The sequence below is a fragment of the Empidonax traillii genome, unplaced genomic scaffold (assembly GCF_003031625.1).
Source record: "Empidonax traillii isolate 1590-97213 ecotype Southwest subspecies unplaced genomic scaffold, ASM303162v1 scaffold160:size908849, whole genome shotgun sequence".
NCBI lineage: Eukaryota > Metazoa > Chordata > Aves > Passeriformes > Tyrannidae > Empidonax > Empidonax traillii.
In genome coordinates, this window is record NW_020955353.1 from 312794 (window position 1) to 332403 (window position 19610).

The following is a 19610-nucleotide window of genomic DNA, read 5'->3' on the forward strand; positions in this document are numbered from 1 at the left end:
GGCACACGGATCTGGACATGCCATCTCTTTTTGTCCTGTTGGGATGCCATTTCATCAGTTTTACTGCATAACCAGAGGAGAAGGCGGCCTGATTGCTTCCATTTTTCCTGCTCTCATCCTCCAAACCCCCCACGCAGACAGCCCTGCACCTGCCCCAGTGCTCTCCATTGCTGCATTAGGAAATACCACGATCTGTCACCACTGAAAAACAGAACACTGCAAATACAACCCCAGCCTGGACTGGAAAGGTGTGTGGCATATGCAGAGCAGCTGCAACAGATTAAAGCTCCTCTCCTTCCCTTTCTGCCTCTGCAAGGATTTATCCCTCCTCCCTGAATCCCTGCGCACCCAGCGGTGCTCTCGTCACGCCACAGGATAAATCACTGCAAAGGCAAAAATGTCCAGTGCAGTGGGATGTTCCCCAGGTAACACACTCCTGCTCTGCTCCTGGACAGGCTGGATTTAACCCCTGGCAGCAGGGCTGTCAGTCTGTCCTGGAAGGGACACAGCAAGGACAAAGCAGAGGATGCTCCAGAGCCCAGGGATCTGCCCCATGTCCAGGGCTTGGCAAGGGGGCAGGTGGGACCCACGTGCTCCACCAGCCAGGGGAACGAGCTGTGTGTGTGTGAGTGATGTCTCCAGCACTGCCCTCTCCAGAGCAGGACTGGAGGAATCTCCCTGCCCCAGGGGAGCACATTAACATGGAAATCAATGCTGAAAGGTTAATGTGCTCAGTAAACATCACAGGGGAAAAGCCTGTCCCAGGGATGAAAGGAGGCAAATAACAGCACCTCGGGAAGAGGAGGCTGGCAGCCAGCATGTGGACAGGAAAACTGGCGATGGAACTCACCCCCCTGACAGGGAAATGTCCCTTCCCTCATCTCCTCCTGATGAATCATGACCCAATTCCCCTCCCTTATCTCCTCACGGCAGGTTCAAGCATGACATTTTACCTGCTGGGACATCACTAAGCATTCACCCAAGAACCCCACAAGCAGTGGTCTTGCTGCAGCCCATCAGCCTAGAAGCCAAGCAGTGGGATGATCCATGGCCTGATGGACCTCAGAGAAGGAGAATAAAACAAACAGGGTGTAGGGTAATAAGCACAACCCAGATCAGTCCTGATGGGGTGCCCCATCAGGAGGGGGGCAGGGCAAAGAGCCTCTTGGCTCTTTGATGTCTGCTTCCTTGAGAAACTGGGGGGAACACTTTCACAGCTGTGGGCTCTCAAGGTGTTACTGGGTCTAAACAGCTGGGAAATAGGTCAGGGAAACAAGACAGCTCTTTTATGTTTTTTTAATTCAGAAAAAATCATCCAGGGTAGTAATGGGGACTTGTATTAGGGTTCCTTGGATATGAACATTACAGGCCTAAAGAACCCAAGAAAAAATATAAACAAAGGTGGGGGTTTTAAGTCAAAGTCAAACTGTTCCAGCTTAAACCCTTCCACGAAGGTGACTGCAAGCTCCCCTGTCCTTACCTGTCCTCCCGGTTGCGGTCCAGCGAGTAGAACTGCTTCCGGAGCCACCTGAGCAGAGGGCACAAACAGGCACACACTTACCCACAGCTCCCCAGCAACCAGCCCGGGGGCTTTGCTGCTGTCTCTGGAAGGTGCTCAGCGCCACACCATCCATTCCCACAGCCCTCCTTCCCACCAGAGAACCCGGCTCTGCTCCCCTCCAGAGCTGGCCCTGTTTCCATGCAGGAAACCTGCCCCCCTTTAAAAACAGCTCTGCCTGAAAGTGAGGCCATGGATAAGACAAAAACCAAAGGGGTTCTGTTCCACGTGCCTCTGCACTGAACTGCTACAGATAATACAGGCTGCTCACATGAAACATCAGTTTCATGGGAAAGCTCCTCTTCCCTGACAAACCCGAGATCAAACCCTGGGATCAACAGGATGAAGCCTCTGGAGTGCAGAGGCAGGAGCGTCAGGTCAGCACAGCTCTGACAGGGAATGAGATGTCACCGTGCTCACCTTCCTCTGTCAAAACAGACAGAAAAGGGAGAAAAGAAAACAAGAGCAGGACAAGGACGAGCTTTCCTCACCTTTCAATCTGCAGGGGGGTGGGTGCCCTCAGAGTGTCTGCCACCAGCCAGTTCAGCCCCTTGATCCACATATTGACCTCATCCTCAGAAGTAGCTATGGAAAGTGCAAAGGAGAAGTGGGAGGAAGGGACACAGATGCTGATCACCAACACAAACCTCTTGGGAATATCCTCAGCACCTTATATTCCCTATTCCTTGCTTCATCCCCTTTCTGGTAACATTCCCCTGCCATGCAGCTGCTCTGGCCAGCTCCAACCCCTGCCAAGCTCCTGCTCCCCTCCCATGGGATGTCCATGGCTGGCTGGATGTCTTGGCCCTGCACATCACACTCCATCCTCCTTCAGTTCCCAAGGATCGGGGTCTCTTTGTCCCCAGGCAGTAAAGCTGTTTGGGTCTGGGGGTGCCTGACCAGCCCTGTCCTGGCACAGCCCTGGGGCCACAAGAGCTTTACCTTGCAGGCTGAGGGTCTTCAGCCGGAATTCTGTGCCATAGAGGACCACGAAGCAGTGGGACTGGTCTGGTCGGAAGCACGGATCCTCCTGGTACCGGTCAAAGTCACGCGAGTTTCTCCCCGGTCGGATCTCTTTGATCTCACGAATATCCACTGCGAGAAAGGGGAAACCAAAGGGGAATTCAGCAAACAGCTTTGAAATTCCCACGAAAGATAAAGTGGCCTTCAGGAGCCCCAGCTTGCTCTTCAACCTTCCAAAGCGGCACAGAGATCTCACCACTCACCTTGCACATCTCTCTTGCAGCACCTGTGGCTGTGCACGGCACAGCCTGTAAGCACAGCCCCTTCTTACTGCTTCCCAAGGGAGTTTCCCCAGCCACCACCCTCCTATTTACCTCTGTGTTCCCCAAAAAGGGCTGGATGTCTCCCTCAGAGGGATCCCCAGCAAGGGGCAGCTGTTAATGCCTGGAGCGTTAACGCCGAGCAAGGGGAAGGAGCTGAAGAGACACTGGTAAGGGAGCATCTCACAGCCTCCCTCCCCAGAGGAAATTCTGGGAAAGGACTCACATTGCCAGAGAACAAAGAGAAAACAACAGCAGCAACAAGCCAAAAAAAAAAAAAAAAAAACCAAACCAAACCCAATCCAAACCCAAAAGCTTTGCTTCCTGGAAAAATAGTTTCTTAAATGCTCGTGGGAATCAAATAACAACATTTGTGAGTCACGTTTCCAGAGCAGATGATGCTTCTGAGCAATGCGGGACGGAGATTACTGCAAACCTGGCATGTAATTCATCCCAATTAAACTCCACTTACTGCACTCACTGCGGATCGACTCGCCTTTCATTTCAATTTCCTGCAGTTTAAAACTAGACAGAAATGTGACCAGCTCATCACCCACAGCAGCCACGGCAGCACTAAACTGCACCATGAGAGATGATGCTCTCTCCAAACCCCACAGCAAGGCAGACACAGGGATTGACTTTGGGAGCACTTATAAGCCACGAGGAACGTGGGATCCTCTCTTGGCAGGATTCGCTGCCCAGCACTGTGGGTGTGCATCTGGAGATGATGGCAGCCTGCTCATTGCCTGACACAGGACATATCTAGACTGACCACTGATAGATTTTGGGGGTGTCCTCTGCAGAGCCAGTAGTTGAACTTGATGATTCTTGTGGGTCCCTTCCAACTCAGGACATTCTACAAATCTAACAACCCTCCAAAGCTCAACAACTCATGACAAGAGCAGTTCCCTGGGGCTGCAAAGGGAGGACAGACAAGTTTCCTAAAATAAGCAAGAGCGGGACTTTTTAAGGAATCACCTACCCTTTGGAGAGGAGCAGGCTGAAAGTTCAAACATCAGCATGCCCTATGTTCACATCCTTAGTGACACAGCAGGTTATTTTAGCCCTTAAAAACCCCAATCACAGTCCAGGTCTTTGTATCCAGGACATGCACAGTGGGACTGAAGGCTAATCCTATCTTTAGAGGATACAGGGCTTGACCAATGCAATGGGAAAGAACTGGCAGATGGGTTTTCATGGTAGTTTACCAGGCAATGGCTCAAACGGAGGAAGGTGCCGTGCCCTGTGCTCACCTCTCACTGCACGGAGCACCAGCGGGTTACTAAGTAAGTCAGAGCTGTTATTACAAAGTGCATACCTAAAATCCACCCAGTGGAGAGAGCCCTGGAGCAAGTGAGGTGCTTATCAAGGACAGAAGCACGCAGGGAATTCCTGGGGCGAAGGGCAGCCTCTGCAGGGATCAGGCTCTCGGAGGGAGCGGGGCAGAAACCTCCAGCCCACGCACGCCTGCAGCTGCTTGCTCATCTCTCTCGTCCTCCCAGACATGCCTGCTTGTGCTGGGGGAAGGTGGTTCAGGGCTGGGTTTGTGCAGCCCTCTTCTCACCACGGAGCAGCACTGACTCAAACACCTTGCCGGCCCCCTCGCAGCAGGGAAGGAAATGACTCTGAGCAGGAAGCACAGCAAGCACAAACGCCACCATCCCCAACAAGCACGTGCTGAAATGATGCTTCCCTGCGCTGGTCCCAGCCTGCCTCCACCCTGCTGCAGGTCCTCCCCCTGCTCCAGGACCGGGAGCCTGTGCAGAGGGGAAGGAGGGCTGGAGACACTTGTTACAGCCCAGGTCTCTGAGGAAGAACTTGGTCCCACAGCAATGGCAGTGGCAGAGGGAAGCTCTCTGATGGAATATGAACCCTGTCCCAGAGTAGGAACCAGCAGCAAGCAGGGACAGAGGGGCAGCTGATGAGATGGCAGGGCTGGAGTGAGGTAGCTATCCTGCAGCCCTCCCAGGCTGGAGGCAGGAGCAGCTCCAGGAAGGGGAGGCAGCAAAACCCATGAGACGGTCTGAGCTCCCCACACAGCTCCACACTGAGCTGTGCCGTGGCTCTACAACCAGGTTCTGTACAACAGCCTCCCAAACCTCCCCCCAGCCCACTGCCAGCAGAAACAGCCCTCCCCTTGCCTCCAGCACGAAAGAAAAGGGATATAGTCACATTTCTGGACAAAGAGCCTTCCTTTTGGTAGGTGTAGGTTGCATCAGAAAGAAAAAGCTGACCCCAAATCCACCTCCCTCGCCATGTAAGAAAAAAAACCCACAAATTACCCTCTGGTTACATGAAAACCAGATCCACCCTTTAAGTCATTTAAAACTGAAACTTCATCCAAGCCTCATTTACCCACTGATGGATAGGGTGTTGTAACATGTAAGGATAAGGACACTCTGGAACAGGCTCTGAGGGTTGCAAAATCACCACCTCCAGAGGATTTTGGGAAAGATGTAAAACTGATTAAATAAAAACATAAAAAGAAAAAAAGCTGTCAAAAAGGAAATTTAGCCAGATTACCTTCCAAGATGGGTGTACTGGGGACAGCCTCCAAGCAAACACCCACCCCCTCAACAAGTATTGCTGGGTGTATGTGACAGCCACATGGTCACTGCCAGCCCAGCCTGACCTCAGCTGGCTCACATGGTCTGATCCTGCCCCAGGGCAGCGGAAAAGCCTCCAGCCTACTCACTCTGGCAAAGAAAAAGAGGTTTAAAAAAAGAGTCTTCCTGCTATTTAACATTGTGGATCCCACTGAGCACAGCCATGTGGTCATCCCCAGGCTTCCCATCACTGGAAGGGGCACTGGGAGGTCAGGCCCCCAGGGAGAAAGAGGAAAGAGACACATGTGCATGTAAAAAATACGGAAAATCTATTATGCAACAGCAGGAAGAATAAAGTGGCACCTTATCCCTCTTAATATTTCAGTGGAAGTCCCCCTGAAACACATATTCAGACAGCAGTGGGTATGAGGAGCTGCAGGAGGCTGCAGGAGGATGCCAGTCCCCTTCAGCCTGCGCCCGGCTCTGCCGCTGCAACCCAACACCGCTGGGCAAGAACAGCCCCACAGCACTCCCCGGAGCTGGGGAGCACTAAGTGCTTCTCTGGACGGGGGCCAGAGCCCTCAGCACCTCCCAGCCTGCAGCCCTTCCCTGCTCATCCAGCCCCTGCCACGCTCCGTGTTCGCCCCTGCAAGGCTGGGGCAGGAGCGGGCACAGGTACCACCCCAGCTGGCACTGGCTGGACTGCAGAAATCACGGTGGCTCTCAGGACGTGGATGCTGCCCCCATAATGAACACAAACCGTGGAGTCCTGCCCTCTGCATCCCCTCTGCCAGAAGCCAAGCGGTCACCCCGAGCGATGAAGAACAGATTCCAGAGGGAATAGCTGTGTGTCTCACACTAGCATTGCTTCTCAGGGTGACAGCAGCTCAGCCTCTCAACCCCACGAGCTTTCCCTTAATCGACAAAGGAACAGGGAATTGAACGTCTCTGCTCAGAGAGAGGTTACTGCATCCCCCCCTCCTGCCATCAGCGCTGCTCAGCATCAGCTATCAGGTTTCCAGAGGACAAGCCCATGCCATTAGCAGATGGCTTATCCAGACAGGACAAGAAGAAACCAGCTGAGGCCTCTCATTTGACCTTAACTGGTTTTTCAGAGGGCAGGAGGCCTGGCTGAGGCATCCAAACACCAAACCAGCAGTGCCCTGCGCCCCAGCACATCCCTCACCCCCTATGAACTAAAAAAGGCCATGCTGCCCTTTCAGTGAGACGCCAAAATCCCTGTAAAAAGCTCTCTCACTCCCACTGCTGTACCAGGGAGGGACACAGCCACCCTGGTGTCCAGGGGACCATTGGGTCCCACTGCTCCTGTTGCTGCAACACACAGGTACTTCTCCTGCCTTGGGAGAAGGGGCAGGTAAAGCTGTTTCCCCTCCAGACTCAGCAGTGTCTCAGGCTGCTCCAGCAAAGTGCTTCATCTCACCTGCGTCAGCCAAAAGCAGTTTTTCCTCCCAGCAAGTGGACTTTGCTATGAAGCAAACTATGTTTGCAACAGCTCTACCCCAGAAGGAGCAACATTCATGCAGAGCACACCCTGGGAGAGGAGATGCTGGGGAAAAAAACAGCTTGGTGGGCCGGAGATGCGACAACAGGGAGCCCCTGATGAGCCAGCAGGACTGGGACCAGCCTGGATCCCAACTCAGATCCTGGCTCACCTCTCAGACATCCCTGTCACTCAGTGTGGAGCAGGAGGCTTTGGCAGAGAGCTGGCACACCACCCTGGGAGCTGGCACCTGGGCAGATGTGCTGGCAGAGTGCACTGGGCAGCCCACACAGGGACCCGCCAGCTGCTCTGCGGGCACCGGCGCTTCCTGCCCCTGCCTCCCCTGTGCCCCTGGGTCACATGTCCTGTGGCTTCTGAGCTCCTCTTCCTCCCTCCCCTGCTGCCCCCCCCAAATCCTTATCGAGTGCAGAGGAAGCCAGAGGAGATGTGCAGGGCGATAGGAGACGCTGAGCTGCTGCACTGCCGTGTGGGACGTGAGGAGCCTCCCTTCCCTCCTCCACCCCACACAGATCCATGCTAGGGGCTGGAGCAGGGAGGCAGAGTCCTGCCCAGACATCACTCAGCCTCTGCAGGGCACAGCAGGGCTCTCCCCAGGCTGCCCCCCACCCGGCTGCTCTGCCAGCATCACGATGCCACACGCAGGTGGCCTTCAAGAGCCCTCAAACATCCTCCCGGCACAAGAAGCAAAGGCAGCTGTGGGCTGGCAGCTGCCTGCCCTGTGTCGTCAGCACATCTCTCTGGCTGAAAGAAAAACACGAGTGAAAAACCGACACTGATCCCCCGAGTGAGTGAAGCAGGACACTGCCCTCACATCCCCTGTGCCAGATGGCAAACATCGGGCCAGGGCCCAGCAATCCCCCTCCTGGGGTGCTTTGAGGTTCCCTCTTGTCCTCCACAGAAATCTGGTCTGTGTGAAGCTGTGGGGTTTTTGTACCAAATCCCAAGCTGAGCAGCCAGGGCAGCTGGTTGTACCCACTCCCACACGCGAGGCTGCACCCATGAGAGCCCTGGACTTGCTGCACCAGATGAAATCAGGCAGGCAGCAGCCACTGGAGTGACCCTTCAGTCATCAGCCCAGTCTGTTTGAGAGGCACAAGCTTCCACTGACTCAACTGGAAAGGGGAAGCTTGGCACTGGTGCTCTGGACAGTCTGTAGGGAAGGCTCCAGAAGTCCAAGGTGACCTTTTCCTGGTGAGGCATCATGGATTGCATCCCCCTCAGCCCTGCCTGGCTGAGAAATGTAAAGACCACAAGGTAGCACCGTAAACTGGAAGGAGGAGGGAATGAAGACCTGGGAGCACAGCTCCTCTATCCTGCCTCTGCCCCCTCCCTCCCTCCAGGCTGGACACAGAGCTGGAAGGAGAGCAGAGAGGTACCGCAGTGGGCAGTGACAGATGGATGGGGCACCGACACAGAGCTGTGTCTCAGTATGGAAGATGGTGAGAGGTTCAAGAGAGCTGCTCCCCAGGCAGCTGTGCCCTGTGGAGGGGCCCAGCAGGGAGCCCTTCTGTGAAACATCTCCATATCCCTCTCCTGGACCTCAGAGGGTCACTGATGATCCCAGGCTCAGACAGGTGGAGTGCTCCTACCCACTGCCAGCACGGGGAAGGGGATTGGATCAAGCAGACTGGCAAAAAACAAGCAGGACAGAAGGGCAGCCAGGGAATCCAGCAGTTCCTGAGTGTACAGCTCACAGCCTGACAGCCAGGAGCTTGGCAGGGCCAATGAGGAAGCCCTGGCAGATGTGGATTTGGGGACCTGAGTGTCCAACAGCAGCAAGCTCTCCTTGGAGCATTATGGGGATTTCAGCACTCAACAAAGATGCCTTCTTGACTCTTTCATGCCCAGGGAGTCATGCCCTGTCACAAAACAAATGGAGACAAGAGTGACCACATGCTGTCCCCAGGACAGGGCACAGAGGCGAGGAGTGAAAACTGAAGGACAGAAAAGATTTGTCACACTGGCAGCAAATGCCAGTGGAGTTTGGATGACTCAGATCTCACCCACCCCACCACCCCACGCAGTCGAGTTTCCGTGACAGCCATTTAACAGCAGAGATGACTGCTGGCCAGCACAGTGGCAGCAGGGAAAGGGCTCGTTCCCATCCCCACCAGGGCCTGAGCGCCTCAGTGTCAGGGTAATGCTGGGAGGAGGATGGGATAAAGATCCCATCTGCTGCTGAGCCCTCGAGGTCACCACAACAGCCCGACCTCTTCCTGCCCCGCGCTCAACTCAAACACTGTTCTGAGACAGCACGGGCCGAGTACTCGCCAGATGTGATTTCCAGATGTGTGTGTCCCCCCCATCTCCCTGTGTGCCCCTGTCTCAGGAGGGGCCCTGAGGACTGGACCTTCTCCAATAACACAGGGAGGCACCTCCTCGTGTCACCTCTTCCTCGGGCTCTCCTTGTGAGTTCCTTCCACCCACCGTGACAGGAACCAGAGCCAGAGTTCCCAGAGGGGCTGCTGTGAAATCAAACCTGCTCTTGTCACAGAGGGGCTACAAACGGAAACAGCGACTCTTCCCTTTATCTGCACTGACATGATGGGACCCCTGACTGTGCTGGCTTCACCTCCCACTGCCCAGGCAAGGTTTTGGTGGCCAACCAGCCAACAGCCCCTCCTGACAGCTCCATCCAGCTGCAAATGTCCGGGCACTGAGCAAGCACCACCCAAGCCACGCAGGTACCACCATTTCCAGTCTACGTGGGAGAGGCAGGAGCGCATGGTGATGGTGTGAAACCACTTGGGATTGTTTTTTCATTCATGACCTCACCTGGCATTTATTTGGTCCCCAGAACTGGAGACCTACTGCTGCCTGCACACCAACCTTCTGCATGGTTCACACCAAACCCCACATACCAATGCTCCAAAATTTCACACCCTCATCTCTAGATCTCTTCACAACACATCCCAGAGCCTGAGCTGTTGGGGGGGCTACGGGGACCACACTCCAACCAGCACCAAGACCTCGAGAACAGGTTGACATGAGGCATTACAGGACATGCGAGACACAGAAGAAAATAAAAAAAAAACAAAACAACAACAAAACCCAATTTCTGCTGCTTTGTTGGAGGACAAAGCCAAGCTGTGTCCCAGCAGAGCCAACTCCCCACTAAGCCTTGCACCACTTCGGGTCTGCTCTGGGGTCTTCAGGGACAAGCTTTTGGTCCTCTGAAGTTGAGATGTGAGCACGGAGCAGGACAAAGACTGCAGGCTCCAAGGAGGAGAGAGGTGTCCAAAGGGCCCTGGGATCCTGGCCAGAGGCACCAGAGGTGGGTGAGTGATGCCTGCAGGATTAGTACCTGAGCACAACAGCTCTGAGGCAGCAGGCTCTGTGTTCTGCTCCAATGAGCCCAGGAGCAGGAGAGCCTCATGCCAAGAAGGACCACGACAGGCAGTGCCCAAAAGCTCAGCAAACAAACCGGGCCAGCCCCCACCTCCCTGCCAGCTGGGAAGCAGATTTATGGGGCACAGGTTTCCAGGGCAGGGAGCCAAGGGGGAGAAAGTCCTGTCGGACATCCTGTGCTCCCAGCGTGGCCAAGGTCCCACCTGCAGCCACCCCATTACCTGACCTGGGCTGAGGCCTACACCCTCAGAGAGGGTGAGGAGGAAGAGAAGGGATACAGGAGGGATGTCCTTTAATCACCACACCATCAGCACTGCTGGGAGCAAGTAAACAGGAAAAAGGCTCTCCAGCAGCTGCCCTAGCCAGCTCCCTGTGGAGCACAGCCTGCAGTGACAGCCTTCCCTGACATCCCCTCTCCTGACCATTTCCAACCCTGGCCGGTCTGGCCATAGCACCGGGAGATGCTCACGGGGAGCAGGACGGGGTTCTGCACCAGGTAATCCCACAGGAGGAGCACAGCACACTTCAGACTGAACCAGAGGAGCTCCAGCAGAGATGGAGGGAAGGACAGCCGTGCTGGAGCAGCTCCTGCTGACAGGAGGCAGCGGAGCAGCCACAGCATCGCTGTGTGCTGTCCAGAGCACACAGAGCCTCCCACACCCACCCCACAGGCACCAGGATCCCGGCAGGGCAGGGGTCACACCACACATCCAGCTCCAGGGGGATGGGGTTTGGGGCTGGAGGGAAAAGGCAAGACAAGGCAACCCCTGACCCTGAGGACAATTCACAGGTCGCTCCCCCAGACCACGGGTGAGCAGACAACAGAGGCAGGAATCCTGCACACACCCCCAGACAGATAAAGGCTGAGAGGAGAGGCTGAACTACAAACATGAGGCAGCCCCAGACTCGATGATTCCATGTGTCACGGCACGGGAAAAAGAAAAAAAAAAAAAAAGTCATATTCCAAGAAAAAGAAAATAAACGTGTTTGTAACGGGTTGGGCAGCAAACATAACCTGTAAGACACAGTCCTGCCCCTTCTGCCAGGGCTGTTGGCCATTCTATCCCTAAGGCCAGCAGGCAAAGTCAGCTCAGGACAGCATCCCATAGCACAGCAGCTCACGTGCTGGACCACAACCTTCCCTAGGACAGTTTCAGAGCAGTGCCAGGGGCAGCCAGGCGTGCTCTGGGGCACCCTATTGACAGCTGACCAAAACCACAGAACCACAAATGTTTGCAAACAGAAGGGAGGAGCTGCAGAGCAACACAAGGGAGAGGTCCACGCCAGACTCTGGAAGGCTTTCCACAGCTCCCCAGCCAGCCCAGGTCAGGGCCCCCAGTTCCAAATCAGGCTGAAGAGCCACCAGACCACAGGGGCAGCAGAGAAGCAGTTCGAAAATCACCGAGATTTCAGAGTTCAGGCTGGCAGCATCTTAAAGCTCTGCTGATTTCTACAGATTTAGAGTGGCCAGCTTCTGCTAGAGGCACCAGCCCATGGCATTTGGGTGCTCAGGGTGCTCCACAGTCCCAAGCCTTCCCACCGTCCAGTATCTCCCAGTGTTTGATATGGGACAGGGATGTATCAAGAGGCAAAGGTATCCAGGGATAAGGATACCTGGGACAGGAAGATGAGCCTGGCAGAGCCAGAAGCAGATAGCACTGCCTGCAGCTCCACGTGCTGGGGCATCTTCAGAAAGACCAAAAATTCTCAGTAATTAGGAAGTTTCTCAGTCGAATCAATGTCAAAAAGCTTTTTCCATGTAAAACAGCTCTTTGTGCAACATAAGAACACTCAAAACCTAAAAGCTAAAACTATTTCAAAGGACAGCCTTCTCCAGCACTGCAGAGTCCCTCTGGGAATGGCTGCTCTCACTGTGTCCCTTCCTCAGGGCTCTCCCCACCCTGGGAGACACCCTGTCACCACTGCCTGATGTGACACCTCCGGCAGAGACACCGCTCGGAACAGATGAGCAGGGAAAGCCGTGACATCACCCACCCCCTGCGAGGCAGGGCACAGTCACTGGCAGAGGGTGTGCTAGATCTGATCTCATGTGTGACACCAGCAGCAAACACTGCAGCCCAGTGAGCTCAGGAGCCCCAGGTTTGCTGGGACAGCTGCAGGTTTCTGTGGGCATCCCTGCATGTCAGACACCACCTCACCTTCCCCAGACAGCTCCATGGACCTCTTGAACACACACACACCTTCCTCCCTTCATCCTTCTCTAACTAGGTTTCCCTCCAGTTGTTCCACTCCAGCATCATCTTCCACCTACCAGTCTCCAAGCCTTTCTGACCGAGGGAAGAGGGGAGGATGTGGGGGGGGTAACTTTTCAAAAACATTGTAAGGACTTGAAAAGTAAAAAGTCTTCTCCAGTGACTTCAGACATTTCCTTTTACTGTGTGATGAGGTTCAACCAATGGTTTAAAGTCAGAGCTGCTCAGGTTTTCTGTGCTCAGAGCCTCACACCTCCTCACCACACACTGCAAGCTCTTCCTGGACTCCCCAAGTGTTGGCAAGTCCTACACCCTGGGCAGGCTGCCCATCATGGTGCAGTGCTTTCACCTGGGCCTGTCCCCAAGGGTCACAACAGTCCCCCTGCTCTCTGGAGGGGAAGGTCCCAGCCAAAAGCAGCGCTCGAGTTCCCAGGAACACACAAATTACATGAAGACGTTGCCACTGGGCAACTCAGTGGTCAAACCTGCTGTGCCACACGCAGAGCTCGGGGGCAGAGACCTGAGCACTGCTCAGGGACAGGGATTTAGCACTGACTCCCAGCAAGGCTGCAGGGGAGCCTGTCCTCCTCTGCCTGCAATCTGTAAGATATGCAGGAGGTCCCAGCCTGCTCACACAGGCCAAGGGGCCAACAGTCACCACGGGGCTGAGGGTCATGGTGTCTTGGGGATGTTTGCCATCAGATAACTCTGAGATAAGGACGGCCATCCCTGCTGTGCAGGCAAGAGAGCTAAAACACAGCAGTAAAGGGGTCACAGACTGGGTTGGGCAACTCCTGGCTCAGCTCTGAGATGGGGCACATTAAAAGTCCTGTACGAAGTCCCACCACAAAACCACCCCAGGGATGGGAGGTGACGGAGTTGAGCACTGTCACCTCTTTGCACGCACTCTGCCCAGCCAGATGTTCAGATCCAGCTTACTCAGGTGCTCCTTTGGCCTCACATGGTGTCCGACCAACAGGCAGGGAGAAAGCCAAGCCCTGAAAAACGTGGAGTGCTCAGGCCCTTGATGTAGGTGAGAAGCAATCAGTCCAAGAACACCCAAAACCTCTCCAGCACATTTTAATTAGTGGGCTTGAACCCCACGAGCCAATTCCTTCCACGTGGCTGACTGGCAGGTGAAGGAACCAGACAGATGGACAACATAGGTGCAGGTACCACAGGGGAGCACCCGTCTCCCAGCTGGCCAACCTCCAGCTGCTCTCCAGAGAAGCTTTCCTTGTTGCAGAGAAGCTTTTGAGATGCCAAGGCAGGAGGTAATTGTTGATGTGTCTCACTACTGCATGAGTAGGGGGTCTTCTAAACCTGTTCCTCCTGGAAGATGCTACCAAGAAGAAAAAGGGGCTGGCAGAGGGCTGCGAAGCGAGGGGAGAGGCTGTGTCGGTCTGGAGGTGAAGGCAGAGCAGAGCTCACTTGCCTTCCCCTGTGTGACACAAATACCCTCGTGGGCAGGAAGGGGACTGGTAACGACACAAAAAACCCGCACCCGAGAAACTCCCACGGCAGAGCCCCAGCAGAGGCAGCTTCAACCATGCCAGCAGTCACAGCCACGCTGTCCCCCTCCCACCCCAACCCTTCTGCAGCCCCTGCTCAAGGCACCTCAGAGACAGCTCCCTCCTCCCAGCTGCATCCCTGGGGCAGGGGGGACCCCCCAGTGCAGGAGCCACCCCCCACCCCTCGAGGAGCTGCTCTGAAGTTGGTTTATCCTTCAAAGCCTTTCCTGGCTCGCTCCCTTCCCAAGAGCCCCAAGTCCCTCAGTTTAAGCAAAAGAATATAAGTAAGAAAGAAAAAGCTGTGCCTTGGTGGATGTATGAAAGAGGCAGGTACTTGGAATGGCTGAGGCGGGTACCAGTCACACTTCACAGCCACTTTGCATTAATATTTTACAGCCTCTTTCTTCTCTTTTACACAAGCAGCGGGTTTGCTTTTCTGCACCTCCCCGGGACTGAGCTCATTTCACAGAAAGCAAGATTGCAACCAGGGCTTTTTTGGAGGTAGTTTTTTTTCTCCTCTCTCTCCCCTATAAAACAAACATCTGCTCCAAATTTTCAGCTCACTCTCTGAGCAAACTCTCTGAATTTTCTGACGTGTTTCAAGGCAAACAGATCAATTAGAAGCTGGCCTGCAGCCCCCCAGCACACAAAGGTAAGAACACGAGACCCTTTTATATTAAAATACTTAACACAGGAAGTTAAAAAAAAATATAAATGCATAAAAGACAACCGACTAGAGGGATTAGCTCTACTTTGCTTTGGGTGATTAACAAAAAGAATAGAAAATTATTAGCGCTCTTCCCATCACAGCAGCCAGGCCCTCTGCAGAGTTGATTAGCAAGAAAGCAATGCATTGGTAATTAGGGCTGGCTGGAACCCTTCGGATAAAAACAAATATTAATTGAAAAAAATGCCCTTTTTTTGGCACAAACTAGGATTGCATTTTTCAGTTTCAGTTTTGAAAAGGCACAGGGGAAGGGGGCGACCGCTTTCCAAAGGGAAAGGCTTCCTCTGCCCAGGGAGGCTTCCCCCTCCTCCCCAGCCCTCAGCTCGTGGAGAGCCTCGGTGCTCTGGAGCAGGAGGAAGAGCTTCACCAAGGGTGCTGTCCAAGAGAAGAGGCTCTTCATCAGGGACCCAGCTGGCTGCAGGCCCTGCCGTGCTCCTGGAGGGGAGACGTGGGGGACACACACGCTGGCCATCGACACACAAAGGTCACTCTTTATGCACTCACAAAGCGCTACACAAGGGTCACAGAGCAGGGCACCACCACAGGGCTGGCACACCAGCAAGGGCTCTCCCCCCTCAGCACCCCAGCACCTCCCAGCTCAGGGGCAGGCCAGGCTGGTTGGCTGCCTGTACATCTACAAGCACTTGGGTGATGTCACCCAAGGCCTTTAAGACCATCGAGTCCAACCATTTACCCAGCACTGCCAGGTCCACCACTAAACCACATCCCCAGGTTCCACACCTACACAAGCTCCTCCCCAGTCAGCATCCCCCTGGTCCAACTGTGAGGAGATGATGATGCACATGAAGGGCTTTGTCCTTAAGTGCCACAAGTTCCTTTCACAGGAACAGCTCAGACCCTGCTTGCTTCAATAAGTAACTTGAAATAAAGGATGGCCCCATCACCTCTGGGCAAAGCAGTGCAGCCAGTGGAGAGATCACAAGTACTGACAGGCCAGCACGTGCAGATCCTGGGGGACAACTGCTCCTTGACATCTCCCACAGCGATGGCCCCTTCCTGGGCTGCAGCCACAGGGGCTGTGCTCCTCCCAGCAGGGTCAGTCATGGAGCCACATCCCCCACTGCCCACCCCAGACAAACACACATCTCCTTTCTGCACAGCCCACCAGGCACAGAGCAAGGGGCACAGATCCTCTGTGCTTGGTGTTCACAGAGACAGACACCTCTCTAGTACATGGCCTGTCACCCAATGTGCTTCGAGTCCAAGACCTCTGTGTGAGATACACTGTGGATACTCACCCCTTCTGAAATGGATAAAAACCTGGGATCACTCCTACTCAAACAACCAACTTGTGTCCAGGGTGGTCTGAAGCTCCCTGGTGGTCTCCACGTCTCAAGAAACACACAAACATCTGCTACAGACCCATGAACATCACACATCCAGTTTTTGACCTGAAAACCCCCAGGCTTTGTCTGGTGGAGATGTTGTTCCAAGGGGATGAGCCAGGAGGGGAACACATCAGTGTATTTGCCATGTGAAGTGGAGCTGTCACACACCTGGCTTTTCCCAGGCATCCTTTTTCTGCCCAGAAAGCACATCCAGATAGAAATAGGGAAGCTGGCCAAGAACCCAGTACTGCTGGCCATCGATCCCGTGGCTTTGCCTTGCCTGCCTAGATACACAGTCACTATTTGTGTACACAAGTTGCTATTTCCACCTAGAGCTCCCACACTTCTGTCCAGGAAGTGTTAAAGCAAAGCTCTGCTCCTCAGCCCTGCGAGGGAAGAGGGGCAAGGGGATGGGTGCTGCTCAGGGTGCTGGGTGACACCTGAGGAGGGGACTGAGGACAGGGTGAGATGCTCAGGTGCAGAGAGGACGCCATGGAGAAAGCATCCAGCATCAAAGAGACGAGGCTGAAGGCATGGCAGCTCTTCAGGCTGATGTCCTCTGTCTTCAGCGTGGCCCACCTTCCCCTTGGGAGGGTCACACACACTGTGGGAACACCACATGTGTTGGGAGGGCACAGAGGGAGCCCAGAGCCCCTGGCCACCAGCTGGCCAACTCACCTACGGATGGTAGAGGAGCCCCAAGTAATTTTTCCACTGCGACATTAAAAGACTATCATTGTTACCCACACAGTTCTGGTATAGAAGTCAAAGTTCTCTAAATTTCCCCCAAGTTAAGGTCCCAGTTTACAGGGGCGTGCTTTGGTCTGCCCCCAGGAACAATCACCCATTCACACGCTGGGGGGGACCTCTGTTCCACCACTTACATCACGTTTCCTTCATTCACATCCCCTCTTCCTCCCCTCCAGCCCCAAACAGAGCCCTCATCCCGTCCCTGAAGTGCATGTGGGGGTGGGAAGGGCCGTTCAAGAGAAAGAGCAGCAGCCTGGGAAACCAACACCGCGGTTCAAACTTTCCCAGCGCGGGGCATCCCTGCTCTCGCCCCCTTTCCCACTCGTCTTTGTGGTTTGACACTCAGGTTTCTTACACACCCTTTCCTGTGCCCCCCTCATTCCAGGGGTCCCCGTCCTGCTCGGGAACCCGCAGCCCCCGCGGTGCTGCCCTGACAGCCCCCGCTCCAAGGAGGGGGTGCGGGATCGGCCCCACGCTCCCCTCTCCCCGTGCCATCACCACCCTTCCCGCGGGGAACGCGGAAGAGGACGGAACTACAGCATTTTGGGTTGGTTTTCCTACTTTTTGCCTTTTCCGTTCCATCTCATCTGTTGCTCCGAGGTGCAACCGCAAAAGGGCTCACACCGGCCCTGCCTCCCTCCGAGGCTCCCCACAGCTTTCAGGTGCTGTTGGCCAAGGCAGCCCCCGGGAAAACACCTCGTTTATCCCGGGGGAAGTTCGGTGCCGAAGAAGGATGCGGAAAGTTGGGAGGCGGCGCTGGGCGGGGGCAGCGGCGGTACCGACCCGCGCATCCCCCGCACATCGTGCGGCCGGGGCCGGCCCCGCGCTGGGACCTGGACCCCCCCTGCGCCCCGCGGGCTGCCCGCGGGCAGATGCTGAGCATGGAGAGCCGGGGAGTTAATTCTTTTCTCCTTTTTCCCCTTCCTCCTCGCCACCCAGCCCCCGCCGCTCCCCGAACGGCGGCTCCAGCCCCGCACCCATCGCCCCGAGGGAGCGCAGCCCCTCTCGCCCCGCTCCCCGCCGGGGTCCCCCCCCAGCCCCGCACTCACCGGCCCCCTCGACCTTCTCGGAGCCGCGGCTCCAGGTGACCTGCCGCGTCTCCAGCTTCACCTGGAAAGTTTTCCGCTCGGGTCGCTGCGACTTTTTGGAGTAGAAGAGGGTCATGACGGTGCCCACCTCCAGGCTGCGGCAGAGCTGCACCGCCTCCGCCTCGCTGGGGGCGCCGGGGCCGCCTCCCGGCCCGGCCGCCATCGGCGCGGCGAACAAAGGGGAGCGGGAGCGCCCGAGCCCCGCCGCGCCCCGCGCTCTGCCCGGGAGGAGCGGGGAGAGCGGCGGGAGGAGGAGCGAGGAGGGAGGAGGGAGGGAGGGAGGGAGGGAAGGGAGGAGGGAGGGAAGGGGCGGGCCCCGCGCCGGGGGAGGGGCGTGAAGCGCGGGGGGTCTGCGGGGGGCGCGGAGCGGGGGGATGCGAACTGCGGGGCCCGAGGGTGACAGAGCACCCCCCTGGGGTGGGCAGGGGCAGTGTGGACCCCGCTTGCCGCTGCTGCAGACCCCCCAGCACCCCACACGCAGGGCCCCCAGGTCCCGGCTGGAGACCACACAAAAGCAGGGTTAGTGAGGGGATAAGTGGTTGAATTGGGAAGCGTTTCAGAGCAGTTTGCTCCATTCATGTGGTTAAACCCGCAGTTTCCCTTTCTGCTGCCACTGACCTTCCTCCCTGTGCCCTCCACTCCATCAGGACACGCTGAGCACTCAGGTGTCCCGGGCTGGGGACAGAGCCCAGTGGCATCTCTGACCCTGGCAGGCGATGACTGCCAAGGGCAAGCGCAGCCCTGCTGCAGGTGAGGTTGGAGGGGACGTGCCCCACGTAGGGATGCACAGGTACATGATGTATGTATAAAAGATATACACACACATACACAAACACGTGTGTCCACAGGCCCAGGGCAAGGCAGCCTGTGCTGAGCATCCCTTATCTCACAGCCCAGCTCATGGGTGGGCATCATTTTCCAAGTGAGGGGCCCCCATCCCCAAGTGCACCCCACAAATGAGCAGCTCCCTCTGTCCCTACTGCTTCACTCGCCTCCAAAGGGACACGCTGGAGCACACACATGCACACACACATGCACACACACACTCATGCACACACACAAGCACACACAAGAAAGAGCCCTACCAGGTTGTTTAGGATCCCACCCAGTGTCTGGGCAGCAAAAAGCCAAGGACACACCAGGGTAAGCCCCTAAACCTGCCCTGATAGAAACGAGCGCTGTAAGGGCTGACAGGACGCTGGGGACAAGCTCAGCTGAGCCAGAGCCACTGGAGTCTGTGCTTGGTGTTGGCACGGGACTCTCAGCCACGTTCTCTCCGGGGTGAGCCGCTGTGGAAGTCACTCGTGGCCTGTGGAATGGCCTCGCTGGGGACCAGCAGGAAGCAGCCGGCTCCCAGTGGTCTTAAAATAGCTGAGCATTATGGGCACACCCTTGTTTTTGAGGGCAAAACCTGAGAAGGGAGCGCGGCCCTCGAAGAAGCAGAAAAGGTAACTCCCTCACTGCCAGATCCTGCCTGTTGTGCTGAAGGAGAGCACGGCGTGTCCTCAGCTCCGGAGCCCGGCTGGGGCTGCTGCGGGCAGGATGTGGTTTGCAATGAGGTGTCTGCAAGGGATATTTTTTCCTCTCCAGGTTTGACTAATCACCTTTTAGCCTTGCATTAGCTCTCCATGTCCGAGATGCTGCACATCAAGGAATTTCATCATTTCATTTGACAGCACATGAAACCGCCTTGGTGTGCCTGCTGCCTGCCAGCC

The 19610-nt window shown here is 55.8% G+C and overlaps 1 protein-coding gene across 2 annotated transcripts in view; it reads right to left on the reverse strand.

The window, feature by feature from the left end:
• The window catches only part of PLCG1 (phospholipase C gamma 1), a 38713-nt gene extending 20653 nt beyond the window's left edge, over positions 1–18060 (reverse strand). For both annotated transcript variants that reach the window (XM_027885068.1, XM_027885069.1), the window contains exons 1-4: positions 17857–18060; positions 2501–2653; positions 2050–2143; positions 1481–1528 (exon numbers count right to left, since the gene is read on the reverse strand). In XM_027885068.1, the coding sequence (XP_027740869.1) occupies positions 1481–1528; positions 2050–2143; positions 2501–2653; positions 17857–18058 (497 nt within the window). In that variant the 5' untranslated portion in view covers positions 18059–18060. The remainder of the gene's footprint in view (positions 1–1480; positions 1529–2049; positions 2144–2500; positions 2654–17856) is intronic.
• Between the last annotated feature and the right edge of the window lie 1550 nt (positions 18061–19610).